The sequence below is a fragment of the Hemiscyllium ocellatum genome, chromosome 30 (genome assembly GCF_020745735.1).
Source record: "Hemiscyllium ocellatum isolate sHemOce1 chromosome 30, sHemOce1.pat.X.cur, whole genome shotgun sequence".
Taxonomy (NCBI): domain Eukaryota; kingdom Metazoa; phylum Chordata; class Chondrichthyes; order Orectolobiformes; family Hemiscylliidae; genus Hemiscyllium; species Hemiscyllium ocellatum.
The window spans coordinates 39,193,051-39,207,139 of NC_083430.1; the positions used below are offsets into that span (position 1 = coordinate 39,193,051).

Genomic DNA, 14,089 nt, shown 5'->3' on the forward strand with positions numbered 1-14,089 from the left:
TAAGGGTAATAGGAGTATACTTCAGAGGGAAATCAGGAGGGCAGAAAGGGAAAAGGAGATAATTTTGGCAAACAGGATTAAGGAAAATCCAAAGGGATTTTACAAATACATTAAGGACAAATGGGTAACCAGGGAGAGAATAGGGCCCCTCAAAGATCAGCAAGGTTGCCTGTGTGGAACTGCAGGAGATTGGGGAAATACTAAGTAAGTACTTTGCATCAGTGTTTACTATGGTGAAGGAAATGGAAGATACAAATGCTACAGAAAGGACAAAAAGGGAGACAAGAGAGCAGAGGGAGTGGGGTTTTTAATAAGGGATAGCATTACAGCTGTACTTAGGGAGGATATTCCCAAAAATACATCCAGGGAAGTTATTTGGGTGGAACTGAGAAATAAGAAAGGGATGATTACCTTATTGGGATTGTAGTATAGACCCCCTAATAGGCAGAGGGAGATTAAGAATAAAAATTTGTAAGATCTCAGCTATCTGTAAGAATAACAGGGTGGTTATGGAAGGGGATTTTAACTTTCCAAACAGACTGGGGCTGCCATAGTGTTAAGGGTTTAGGTGGAGAGGAATTTGTTAAGCGTGTACAAGAACATTTCCTGATTCAGTATATGGATGTATCTACTAGAGAAGGTGCAAAACTTGACCTACTCTTAGTAAATAAGGCAGGGCAGGTGACTGAGGTGTCATTGGGGGAGCACTTTGGCACCAGCGACCATAATTCTTTTGTGTTTTAAAATAGTAATGGAAACAGATAGAATAAATATAAAAGTTGAAGTTCTACATTGGAGGAAGGCCAATTTTGATGATATTAGTCAAGAACTTTCAAAAGCTGATTGGGTGTTCGCAGATAAAGGGACAACTGGAAAATGGGAAGCCTTCAGAAATGAGATAACGAGAATTCAGAGAAAGTATATTCCTGTTAGGGTGAAAGGGAAGACTGGTAGGTGTTGGGAATACTGGATGGTTAAGAAAAAAGAAGGATGGATGTGTCAGGTATAGACAGGATCGATCAAGTGAATCCTTAGAAGAATATAAAGGCAGGAGGAGTGTACTTAAGGAGGGAAATCAGGAGGATAAAAAGGGGACATGAGATAGCTTTGGCAAATAGAGTTAAGGAGAATCCCCCAAATACATTACAAATATATTAAGGACAAAGGGTAACTAGGGAGAGAATTGGACCACCAAAAATCAGTAAGGCAGACTTTGTGTGGAGCTGCAGAAAATGGGGGAGAAACTAAATAAGTATTTTGCATCTGTGTTTACTGTGGAAAAGGATATGGAAGATATAGAATGTAGGGAAATAGATGGCGACGCTTGAAAAATGCACTTATTACAGAGGAGGAAGTGCTGGATGTCTTGAAATGGATAAATCTCCAGGACTTGATCGGGTGTACCTGAGAACTCTGCGGGAAACTAGAGAAGTGATTGCTGGGCCTCTTGCAGAGATATTTGTATCATTGATAGTCACAGGTGAAGTGCTGGAAGACTGGAGGTTGGCTAATGTGGTGCCACTGGTGGTAAGGACAAGCCAGTGAACTATAAGCCAGTGAGCCTGACCTCGGTGGTGAGCAAGTTGTTGGAGGGAATCCTGAGGGACAGGATGTACATGTATTTGGAAAGGAAAGGACTGACTAGGGATAGTCAACATGGCTTCGTGTGTGGGAAATCATGTCTCACAAACTTGATTGAGCCTTTTGAAGGAACAAAGAGGATTGATGAGGGCAGTGCGGTAGATGTGATCTATATGGACTTCAGTGAGGTGTTCGACAAGGTTCCCCATGGAGACTGTTTAGCAAGGTTAGAGCTCACAGAATACACGGTGGCTCAGTGGTTAGCACTGCTGCCTCACAGCGCCAGGGACCCGGGTTCAGTTCCCGCCTCGGGTGACTGTCTGTGTGGAGTTTGCACATTCTCCCCGTGTCTGCGTGGGTTTCCTCCGGGTGCTCCAGTTTTCTCCCACAATCCAAAGATGTGCAGGTTAGGTGAATTGGCCAAGCTAAATTGCCCATAGCGTTAGGGAAATGTGTCTGGTTGGGTTGCTCTTCGGAGGGTCGGTGTTGACTTGTTGGGTCAAAGGGCCTGTTTCCACACTGTAGGGAATCTAAACTAGCCATTTGGATATAGAACTGGTTCAAAGGTAGAAGACAGAGGATGGTGGTGGAGGGCTGTTTTTCAGACTGGAAGCCTGTGACCAGTGGAGTGCCACAGGATTGGTGCTGGGTCCTTAACTTTTGTCATTTTATATAAATGATTTGGATGCGAGCAGAAGAGGTATGGTTAATAAGTTTGCAGATGACACCAAAATTGGAGGTATGGTGGACAGCAAAGAAAGTTATCTCAGATTACAACAGGCTCATGATCAGATGGGCCAAGGAGCTGAGAAGTGGCAGATGGAGCTTAATTCAGATAAATGTGAGGTGCTGCATTTTGGGAAAGCAAATCTTAGCAGGACTTATACACTTAATGGTAAGGTCCTAGGGAATGTTGCTGAACAAAGAGACCTTGGAGTGCAGGTTCATAGCTCCTTGAAAGTGGAGTCGCAGGTAGATAGAGTAGTGAAGGCGGCGTTTGGTATTATTAGTCAGAGTATTGAGTACAAGAGTTTGGAGGCCATGTTGCGGCTGTACAGGACATTGGTTAGGCCACTGTTGGAATATTGCGTGCAATTCTGATCTCCTTCCTACGATTTTGTGAAACTTGAAAGGGTTCAGAAAAGATTTACAAGGATGTTGCCAGGGTTGGAGTTGAGCTATAAGGAGAGGCTGAACAGGCTGAGGCTGTTTTCCCTGGAGAGGAGGCCTTATAGAGGTTTACAAAATTATGAGGGGCATGGATAGGATAAATAGATAAAATCTTTGCCCTGGGGTGGGGCAGTCCAGAACTAGAGGTTTAGAATGAGAGGGGAAAGATATAAAAGGGACCTAAGGGACAACGTTTTCACAGAGGGTGGTACGTGTATGGAATGAGCTGCCAGAGGTGGTGGTAGAGGCTGTACAATTGCAACATTTAAAAGGCATTTGGATGGGTATATGAATAGGAAGGGTTTGGAGGGATATCGGCCGGGTGCTGGCAGGTGGGACTAGATTGGGTTGGGATATCTGGTCGGCATGGACAGGTTGGACTGAAGGGTCTGTTTCCATGGTGAACATCTCTATGACTATGACTATGATTCTATATAAAATGTGGAGAAATAAACAGCGATATCTTAAAATATCCATGTTGTAGAGGTGGTGCTGCTGAAAGCTCAACACGCATAAAGGTGGATAAATCCCCAAGATCTGATCCAGCGTACCCTAGAAATCTGCAGGAAATTAGGGAAGTAATTGCTGGGCTAATTGCTGGAGATATTTGAACCATTGATAGCCACAGGTGGGGTGACGGAAGACTGGAGGTTGGCTGGAGTTGTTGGAGGGAAATCAGAGGGTCAGGAATTACTTGCATCTGGAAAAGCAAGGACTGATTAGGGACAGTCAACATGACTGTGTATGGGAAATCATATCCCACTAACTTGATTGAATTTTTGAAGTAGTAACGAAGAGGACTGATGAGGACAGAGTGATACACAGGATCTATATGGATTTCAGTTAGGTTTTGATTAGGTTCCACATTGTAGACTAGTCAGCAAGGTCAGATCAAATGGAATACAGGAAATATTTGGATACAGAACTGGCTCGAAGGTAGAAGACAGATGGTGATAAAGGGTTGCTTCTCAGACTGGAGGCCGGTGACCAGTGGTTTGCCACAAGGATTGGTGCTGGGTCCACTGCCTTTCATTATTTATATAAATGTAGATGTGAACATCAGAACTATGACTAAGTTTGCAGATTAAACCAAAATTGGAGTTGTAGCGAACAGCCAAGAAGGTTACCTCTGACTACAACGGAATTTTCAGTAAATGGGCCGAGAAGTGGTAGATTATGTACCCACCTGCCTTAGCATAATGTCCAACTGGACAAAGAGCATGTACCTCTGAACAATGCTCAAGTGACCAATTAACAGGATGGTGAAATGAAATTAGCATATCAGGGCACAGAGGGGAATATTTTCCATCAGAAAAGACAGAAGAAGATCGGTCCTCTTTTTAATCTATAAATCAAGGATGGAATTAATGATATGCATATAGCAGTAAGGCACACTAAGCCGTCAGAATTATTTAACTTAAGGAAGAGTGTTCATACAATGCACAAGTGAGCTATAATTAGATAAATTTGAGGTGCTGTATTTTGGAAAGGCAAATCAGCGCAGGATTTATACACTTAATGGGAAGGTCCTGGGGATGTTGCTCAACAAAGAGATCTTGGAGTGCAGGCTCATAGTTTGTTGAAAGTGGAGTCACAGTAGATAGGATAGTGAAGAGAATGTTTGTTATGCTTTCCTTTATTGGTCAGAGCATTGAGTATAGGAGTGCGGAGGTCACGTTGCAGCTCTACAGGACATTGGTTAGGCCACTTTTGGAATACTGCGTGCAATTCTGGTGTCCCTGCTATAGGGTTTAGAAATGATTTACAAGGATGTTGCCAGGGTTGAAGGGTTTGAGCCAAAGGGAGAGACTGAATAGGCGGCACGGTGGCTCAGTGGTTAGCACTGCTGCCTCAGCACCAAGGTCCCAGGTTCGATTCCAGCCTCGGGTGACTGCGTGGAGTTTGCACATTCTCCCAGTGTCTGCGTGGGTTTCCTCTGGGTGCTCTGGATTCCCCACCACCACCCCCCCAATCTAGAGGGGTATAAGTTTAAGATCATGGAGGAAACATTTAAAATGAGCCTAAGTGGCAAATTTCTAGCAGAGGGTGGTGTGAGTATGGAATGAGGGAGTGGTGGAGGGTGGCACAATTACAACATATCTGGATGGCTAAATGAATAGGAAGGGTTTTAGAGGGATTTGGGCCAAGTGCTGGTAAATGGGACTTGATTAATTTACAATATCTGGTTGGCATGAACGAGTCGAACTGAAGGGTCTGTTTCGATGCTGTACGTCCCTATGACTCTATAAACTGCGTGAAACAAGTTGGCAAAAGTGATTTGGAGGACAGACTTAAGAGATACATTCAAGGCTACTCAATAAAATATTGACACAGATTGATCTAGTTTCTAGTTTTATGTAACAGGACAACTTTAAACATAAAAGGAGTGTGTTATCAGATAACGGGATCATAATGGGCTTAATTTCATAACTAAAATGGGGGGTGGGATATGGTTAACTGCAATACAGTTAAGTCTGAATCAAATTCAAAAATTTAAATAGCCAATTCAAAAGAATTTCCCAATTTTATTTGCGATGGGTCTGACTTTAATTTTTACACTTTGCCCATTAGCCCTCAACTCCCAAACTAGTGAAATTTGAGCTGTAAAAGGATTGGATTTTTGAAATATAACCACTTCACTGGAGCTCTGATATTCTACTGATCTGAGGGGGAAAAAAGTGTATAGGCAAACTTATGTGCCCACCTGCCTTACCTAACTGGACAAAGAGCATGTACCTGTGAACCCCCAATGCTCAAGTGACCAATTAACAAGATAGTGAAATGAAATTAGCATATCAGGGCACAGTGAGGAATATTTTCCATCAGAAGATAAAATAAGATGATCATCCTCTTTTTAATCTATAAATCAAAGATGGAATTAATGATATGCATACAGCAGCATACTCTAAACCTTCAGAACTATTTATCTTCAGGAAGAGTGTTCATATAATGCACAAGTGAGCTATAATTATTCCAGTAAGCAGTGAATGCTATCAAGCATCCTGAACTACTGAGAAGTGTTACTCAGCAAGAATATATTGCAAGGAAATTTACAATTGGTTTGAACCAAGTTTGATGGATGAAGTAAAAATAAACAAACAGTCAATTAAGTTGGGGCATTTGCCAGGACTGCGATGCAAAGTGGTTTAATCAAAAACATCATAAAAGTTAAGCCAGAATTTTTGCCAAAGATAAAGACATTTCACACACCCACCTGCGTTAGTCCTCCAATATCCTTGACAGACATATAGAGTCGATAAAGGTCCAGCGGCTTCCTGCCAACTGCAGGAAGATTTGTCATCATTGTGCCCTTCTCTTCCATAAATGCAAAGTACCTATCAATCCACATCTTGCGCTCCGGCTCCATGCCCAGCTCATACAGTTTAGAGATCTTTTCATTAGTGGTCGTGGAAGAGTTGGTTTTCTGCAACAAAACAAAAACAAGGCCCATCAGTTACTGGTGATTTTATTGCCCAACCAAAACACTTCAAATAGAGACAGATTCAGATGCACATGAAAAACCCAGAGATAAATTACTTATCAAAACAGATAAGAACAACAGCTGAGTGGGAAACGTTGCCCAAATAGCCAATGTTTGGTTGTGTTCAGATTCTTCAAAAGTGTTGAAACAAGAGTAAACAAAAAAAAGTATCTCAAAAGTAAAAGCATAACCTATGTTCAGAACAGATGCAAAACTGAAAATGGCCACCGAAAAGCTCACACATGGCCAGTACATGACCAGCTACTTCAGCATCACTTGTATTTCCGTGTTCAATTTATCAGCTTAGATCCAAACATAAACGCAGATTAAGAAACAGTACTGTAAATAATCAATTTAAACACAGCAGAAAGCTCCACTGACATTTTAGGTATTTAGAAATCTGCACGTGGTCTTTCATGAGCATTGCCCCAAGTTACATATTCACGTAGCTGGACAAAACGTCACAATATATCAGGTTATAGTACAACAGGTTTAATTGGAAGCATGCTAGCTTTCGGAGCGTCGCTCCATCAGGTGGTAGTGGACCTGGTGAAGGAGCGACGCTCTGAAAGCTAGTGTGCTTCCAATTAAACCTGTTGGACTATAACCTGGTGTTGTGAGATTTTTAAACTTTGTACACCCCAGTCCAACACCAGCATTTCCAAATCATAATATATCAGTTCCTAAGCCATAAATGTGCATTTCAAATATCTCAACAAAACCAGTTGCCAAGGTTAATAATGCAACACAAAAAATATCTGTTTGACAGTTCAATAACAATCTCAGTATCTTTGAACATCCAATATATCTCTACATTCTACAGGTGATCAAGATGGAATCCAATCTATAAATTGACAAATTATGTTTCTTGTTAAATCCACTCATTTTTCAGAGGTTAATAATTTAGTTGAACAGCAGTTATCTGCTTTTACAACCACACTAATCTATTATAAGAATTACTGAACAACCATCTAATTAGAATATTGTGCACATATCATTGAATTCCCCACAGTTGACATCCTATGAATTACCACTGACCAGAAACTGTATATATACTGGTTGGTCAGAAAGTCAGAGGCTGAGAATTCTGCAGTGAATACCTCACGTCCTGACTCCCCAATACCTATCCACCATCTGCAAGGCATTAGTCAGGAGTTGTTGGAATACCTGCCGCTTGCTTAAATGAGTGCAGTTTCAACACTCAAGAAACTCTATTTTTCAGAGCAAGAAAACATATTTAATGTACAGTCCATCTACACCCTTAAACATTCAGTCCCTCCATCACAATCACAATTCCAGCAGAGCAAACCATAAACAAAGATACAATGCAGTAACTCACTATGTTTCCTCTGACAGTACCTTCCAATTTGCTGAACTCTGCCACTTAGAAGAACTGGGAAGCAGATACTTGGAAACACCACAAACTACAATTTCCTATCCAAACTTGACTTGGCACTATAATCATTATTTTGTTGGGTTAAATATCTGGAATTTATCTTCTCAATAACACTATTGATGTAACCAAAGCAAAGGGTCTGCATCATTTCAAGAGTGGTTCAAGAAAGTGGGCCTACCATCCAGAAAACCACATACACTAGGTAACATGCTCAGTACATCCAACACACAGCAAACTATAGAGTGGGGAGAAATAACAGTTCACCAGAGCTATGCACTTCCCAGAAATCAACTATCGGAAAGGTGAAAACTAGCTGGGAGTCAGGAACTGACCTGTGAAACCTTGTGTCAAGGGTAAGGTGAAGATCTGTATAAGCAAATTTTGTGAAATGAACTTTTATCAGTTTCAACTTAGCTTCTAAAGGACAAAAATACTGACTGAATTAATTGACAAAATTCAAAACAATCAAACCCAGAGGCTACAAAATATGGAATGTAGTATATTGTTAGTAAAACAGAAGTCATGAAAACATACCTTGGTAAACTTTCTTAAATCAGAGAGAGTTTCCAAGGCTATTGCAGCAAGTCCATGAAGACTGTCAGTATCAAATGGCTGTTTTTTGTCCTACTATGCATTGATAGGATCATTCTATTTTTCACTGAGAAAATAGCAATCTCTGAGACAATCGACTTTAGGAAATCTCCAAACAAAAATATCGGGCAAACATTGAACGAGTGCAATGTCAGAGGCTTTGAATGAAAGTTAATTATTGGGACACACATCCTATTTAACCTACTGAAAACTGATACCAGGGAAGGGTGCCTGAAGTACAAAATGTTCAGTCCACAATAAGGACCATCCTTCATTCAAATTTATTGTGAATTAATTAAAGACATATGTTCACATCATGTGGTTCAAGTGAAGCGATCAAAAGTCAGTAAGTAGCAACTGTCTCTGAAATAGAGTAACATTAATTATCACCCAGCTCGTGAAGTGCAGCACTACTTCTGGTTAGTGTCAACAAAGTCTTTTGTGTTCTTACCTTTGACTTAAGCTCAGCTTTTGTCATTCCATCTGCCTTGTTGTTTGCTTTCTGAGTTGGTGGTAACTTTCCTTCACCCAGTGCCATCATCTCTGGACTGGGAGTCATAACTATCAGAAGATGAGAAGATCGTATAAATCACTGGGTCAACACAACAGTAATCATTCACCAAAAGCTTACTGCAGGAAGATTAGGTCTACAGTTTTTCTTGTAATAAATACATGTATAAGTTCAGCTACAGTTTCATCTGTGTTCAAGGAGAGAACTCAAGTCTCAAGTTTGAGGTGCAGATTTATGTCCCATACCAGGCACCAGAGTACAAACTTAGGCTGACGCTCCCATACAGTATTGAAGCAATGCTTCACTGCTCAATGTGGCATGCATTGTATGTAACAGATTTCATAGAACTATTTGAAGTCCAGCAGAGTGCTCCCCAGTATCCTGACCAGGTCTTCCACAACGATGGCACACCAGCATGGTAGTGTGTGTTCAGGCTCCTGTGCCCATCCGCATCCTTCTCTCTCCTTTTTCACATTTTAACATCATAGGGAAGCAGAGTTTGTTGGCTGTGGGGCCTGGAGTGAGGACTCCTGGCTGGGGTAAGCCCAAAACATGGACTCAGCAGGTTGTCCAAGGTGGTGCTTGGCAGGTCTTCAGCTGCAAGTAGTGGTACGCAGAGCGAGGACTCTTTGTGGATGTTTGGTGAGGTTGTCATTGCTACACAGAGTGGGGATGACTTGAACCCTGGGATACCTTGCAGAAGCTCTGGAGCTGTGTTTTAAGACCCCTTGCACAGAGTATGAACTTTATTTATGTAACTGCATTTTATATTCTTTCGTAATTTAAAATGGTGCCAGATTGTAGCAACAGAACACTTTGCACTGTATCTTTCTAGATATGAGACAATAAATAACTCAAACACTTCAATAACTCAATATTTAAGCTTTGTCAGCCATGTCTCAGCTAACATCACTTTTGTCTACAAATAACAAGGATCTGGGTTCAAATCTCTTTGCAGAATTTCAGCACAAAAATTTCAGACAGACTGTAACATATTATTGCAAATTCCATCTTTTAGTTAAGCCAATAATCTAAGATCCCACCCAACCTGTTTGTACTAAGACAAAAGTGGTCTGGTATCTTCTGCATCGTAATCATTCTAAGTTTCTAGCTCATTCTCGGAGGTCAGTGAATGCATGCACAGCAGCAACCCTGTCAACATTTTTTTGTGGTGCTGAATGCGGCAGTTAGGATTCAATTACCATGCAGGAGCATTTCTGGCAACCATAGGTTTACCATGGATTTTAACAGTCCTAGTTAATGTGTTCAAGCTCCATTCCAGATCATCAGTAAGTCGCCTAGGTTGACAGTTAAGTGAAGCATTGAGCGATGCATTGCTGGAGACAACATTTTTGGCTAATATGTTAAACCAAGGCCCCAAATATGGATTCTGGTAGTCGTAAAAGATCTCATTCACTGGTCAAAAAATTAGAAAGTTGCCTTCATGTCAGATAGTTTTTTCCACAAAGATCAAGGCCAAATCAACTGATGGTCCACCTGATTTGCTGTAAATGAAACCTCCTCAGGAACAAATCGAATGCTTCATTCGTCAACATAGCAAAGATTATCCCAAGAATTTGATGTGATGCTGCGGACAGAAATTCTCTCTCATAAAATAGCCTCAATAACTGACTTTTGGCCTTATTTATCTTACTAAAAAGATTTTGTTTAAAACAAAACATGCGTGGCTCAATGCTACATCAGCTAAGTATCTGTAAATTAGATTAGATTAGATTACTTACAGTGTGGAAACAGGCCCTTCGGCCCAACAAGTCCACACCGACCCGCCGAAGCGCAACCCACCCATTCCCCTACATTACCCCTTTACCTAACACTACGGGCAATTTATCCTGGCCAATTCACCTAACCAGCACATCTTTGGACTGTGGGAGGAAACCCACGCAGACACGGGGAGAACATGCAAACTCCACACAGTCAGTCGCCTGAGTCGGGAATTGAACCCAGGTCTCAGGCACTGTGAGGCTGCAGTGCTAACCACTGTGCCACCCCTTAGCCAAGCTAAATACTTAGCTTGGGGTGCAAAAAGGATTGACCAGCTCAGGGTCATTTGGACCATACTGTTCAAAACATGGCATAAAGCTTGAAGGAGAAAATTCCAGTGCACTTACTGCAATCTGATTAACAGTCTGATCATATCTGGTAAAAGTAACAGGCAAGTGTGGAACACTCAAGTTGGTGTCACAACTATCCTTGATCCTTGCAAGTGGTTCTATGCTAAATCCAACAAACCTCAAATGCATAATCACAGTTCTAATACAGGAAACAGACAAATCTGCACACAGCAAATTCCCACAAACATCACTGTGACAAGTGATTCATTGTAATGATAGTTGAGGGAAACATATTAACCAGACAGGGAGGAACTACCCTGCTATTCTTCAAAATAGCACCCCTTAGGATTTTTGTTAACTCAAAGACAAATAAGGCATCAGTTTAACTTCTATTCGAAAGACTGAACCAGAGGTCCTCTCAATGGTACAGTAAAACATCAAACTGCATTATGTGGCCATGTTACAGGAATCCACAATCTTCTGACTACAGGTAAGAATGCAAACTGTTCAGCGACAGCTCACAAGTGACTAGTCATTTCTGCTGCCTTTTGTTAAGTTTGTGATGAGCATTGTGTAACATTTATCTGACAGCAACAGAAAGAATAAATGTTTAATCCAGAAACCACAGAGATCATTATGTTGCCATCATCTTTTGCTATTAAACTCATCCACATGGGTCTAGAACTTGTGTCCTTACCTGCAGAACTATTTGCTATGTTTCCAGCCAAGGAATATGGAGACCCCTGTGGATTCATCATGCCAGCCATACTGTTCATACCTTGACTGTACGGGGAGCCAGCACCCATCATTCCTCCCTGATTCAAGTTTGGGTAACCAGGTTGCCTGCATTGAAAGGGAGGATAATGTGAAAAACAAGAGTGTGAAAAACTATCTTCAGTTAGCAGACAAATCTTATGCACACTACAAATACTCAGAAATATGAGGAGTCTAAAGTGACCAAAAACCAACTTTACAAACTGGAACAGATTTACACCACCTGGCACGACATTTAGGGATGATAATGGATTTTTGGATTGAGGAACTTTTAAGAAGATTCACTTCAAATCGTCAGGGCAAAGGCAGCCTTGAGTAATCACATGACACACAAAGGTGAACAGGACAAATATAGCTAAATAATTGAGTCAAATTCACAAAATCCAAGACTTCTGGGACAACAGGAATTCCAATAGAAGGACATCTAGGGTAAGTCAAAGCTCTGGAATGCTCAAACTAGTGCAATTTATATAAATGTATCAACCAAAGCAGAGTTAAATGACACAAGAATGTGAAACCATTGCCAAGACTGCAGTCAAGCATGCAAAATGGTATTGTTCATATGCTGGATGAAATTTCTTTTTATTCCTTCATAAGATGTGGAAGTCACTGGCTGGGCCAGCATTTATTGCTGTCAGTTGCTTGAGAAGGTGGCGTGCTGTAATCAGTTTGCTACAATGCTGTCAAGGAAGGAACTCCAGAATTTTGCTCCTTAGCTGTCATTGGGTCAATACATCTTCAAGTCAGGATGGCATGAGGCTGTATGTGTGAGCATGCGAGAGAAGACTTGCAGGTGGTGTATTCCCATTTAACTTCTACCCTTAATCATTCTAAATGGCAGTGGTCATGGGTTTGGAAGGTACTGTTTAAAGGAGCCCTGTTATTCCACAGTGCACCTTGTAGACAGTATACTACTGTTAATGCACATCAGTAGCGGAAGGAGTGAATGTGTTTGTCAATGCGCAATCAGGCAGGCTACTTTGTTCTGGATTCTTCAGTGTTGGAGCTACACTCATCCAGGCATGTGGGGAGTATTTTTGACTTCAGTTAAGATATGTAGCCTTTTGTCATAGCCACTTGCTTATCTAGCTCGTCCAGTTCAATTCTGGCTAAACATAATCCCCATGATGTTGTGAGATTCAGTGATGCAAATTACATGAATGTCAAGGGGTGATGGTTAAGATTCTCTCTTGTTGAGAGACACTCGTGATACAAACATTACCTAGCACTCATGTGATACAAACATTGCTTTCCACTGGTCAGCTCCAACCAGGAAACTGTCCAGGTCTTACCACATTTGGACAAAGACTATTTCAGTATCTGATGAATCAAGAATGGAGCTGAGCATAGAGGAATGTTCATAAAGTCAGAAGGAGGTCATTGCTGAAGTTGCTGAAAATGGTTAGGTTACGCTGAGGACCATCTTTAGATATTTCCTAGATCTGAGATGAATGACTTTCAACAACCACATCTGACAGAGAGAAATGGTTATGATTACAATCAGCAAGAGATTTCTCTTTACCAATTCCTAGCAAAGTTAGTTTTGATTGGATGCCTTGATGCCACAGTTGGTCCAATGCGACCTCGGTTTCAAGGGCTGTGACTCTCAGCTCACTTCTGGAATTCAGCTTTTTTGTCCATGTTTGAACCATGGAATGAGGTCAGGAGCTGAGGGGCCCTGGCAGAATCCAAAATTAGCATCAGCAAGGAAGTTATTGTTAATAAAATGTTGCTCGAGTGCACTGTTGATGGCGCCTTTCTTAAAGGGTAGAAGAGACAGCAATTAATCTGATTTGATATGCCTAGCTGTGTACAGGACATTGAGGCAATTTTCCAATGTCAGTTAGATGTCAGTGTTTTAGGTGTGGTAGAAGAACTTGGTAGCAAGTCCCGGAGCACAAAACTTCAGTACTATTGTCTCAGTGCATTGCCAATGTGCTATGGAGCCCAAAGTATCCAGTGTCTCCATCCATTCCATGATGTGACGTTGAGTTAATCTAATAGGATAAAAACTGGTTTCTGTTATGCTAGGCCAGGGTGGATCATCCACTCAAGTAGTCTGGGTGAATAAAGGTCATAACAAATGCTACAGCCTCATTTTTTGTCCTGGTGAGTTAGTCTCCTGCAACATATATTTGTACTGTATTGGGATATTTGTAGAGCTGGTCATCCAGCAAGTTGTTTCTTGTCCACCACCAATTAATGGTCCATATGACAGGAATATACAGTTTTAGATCGGATTCGTAGGTTGTGGCAACGCTTGCTTCTTCTCATGCTGTTTGGCAAGTAGATTTGTGTTGTAACTCCACCAGAACCTCTCATGTTTGGATATGCATGGTGCTGCTTCAGGCATCCCTCCTGCATTCTTCTTCAAACAGAATCAATTCCCTGGCTTGATGGTAATGGTAGAGCAGGGAACAGGCTGGGCCATGAGGGCATATATTGCGTTTCAATAAAATTCTACAGTACCTCATGGATGTCCACTCAAGTTGCTAGATCTATTTGAAGTCTAC

The 14,089-nt window shown here is 41.4% G+C and overlaps 1 protein-coding gene across 2 annotated transcripts in view; it reads right to left on the bottom strand.

Moving 5' to 3' along the window:
* LOC132830149 (AT-rich interactive domain-containing protein 1A-like) overlaps positions 1 to 14,089 on the bottom strand; it is a 125,349-nt gene that overhangs the window by 20,941 nt on the left and 90,319 nt on the right. For both annotated transcript variants that reach the window (XM_060847666.1, XM_060847665.1), the window contains exons 9-11: positions 11,500 to 11,645; positions 8,671 to 8,780; positions 5,966 to 6,175 (exon numbers count right to left, since the gene is read on the bottom strand). In XM_060847666.1, the coding sequence (XP_060703649.1) occupies positions 5,966 to 6,175; positions 8,671 to 8,780; positions 11,500 to 11,645 (466 nt within the window). The remainder of the gene's footprint in view (positions 1 to 5,965; positions 6,176 to 8,670; positions 8,781 to 11,499; positions 11,646 to 14,089) is intronic.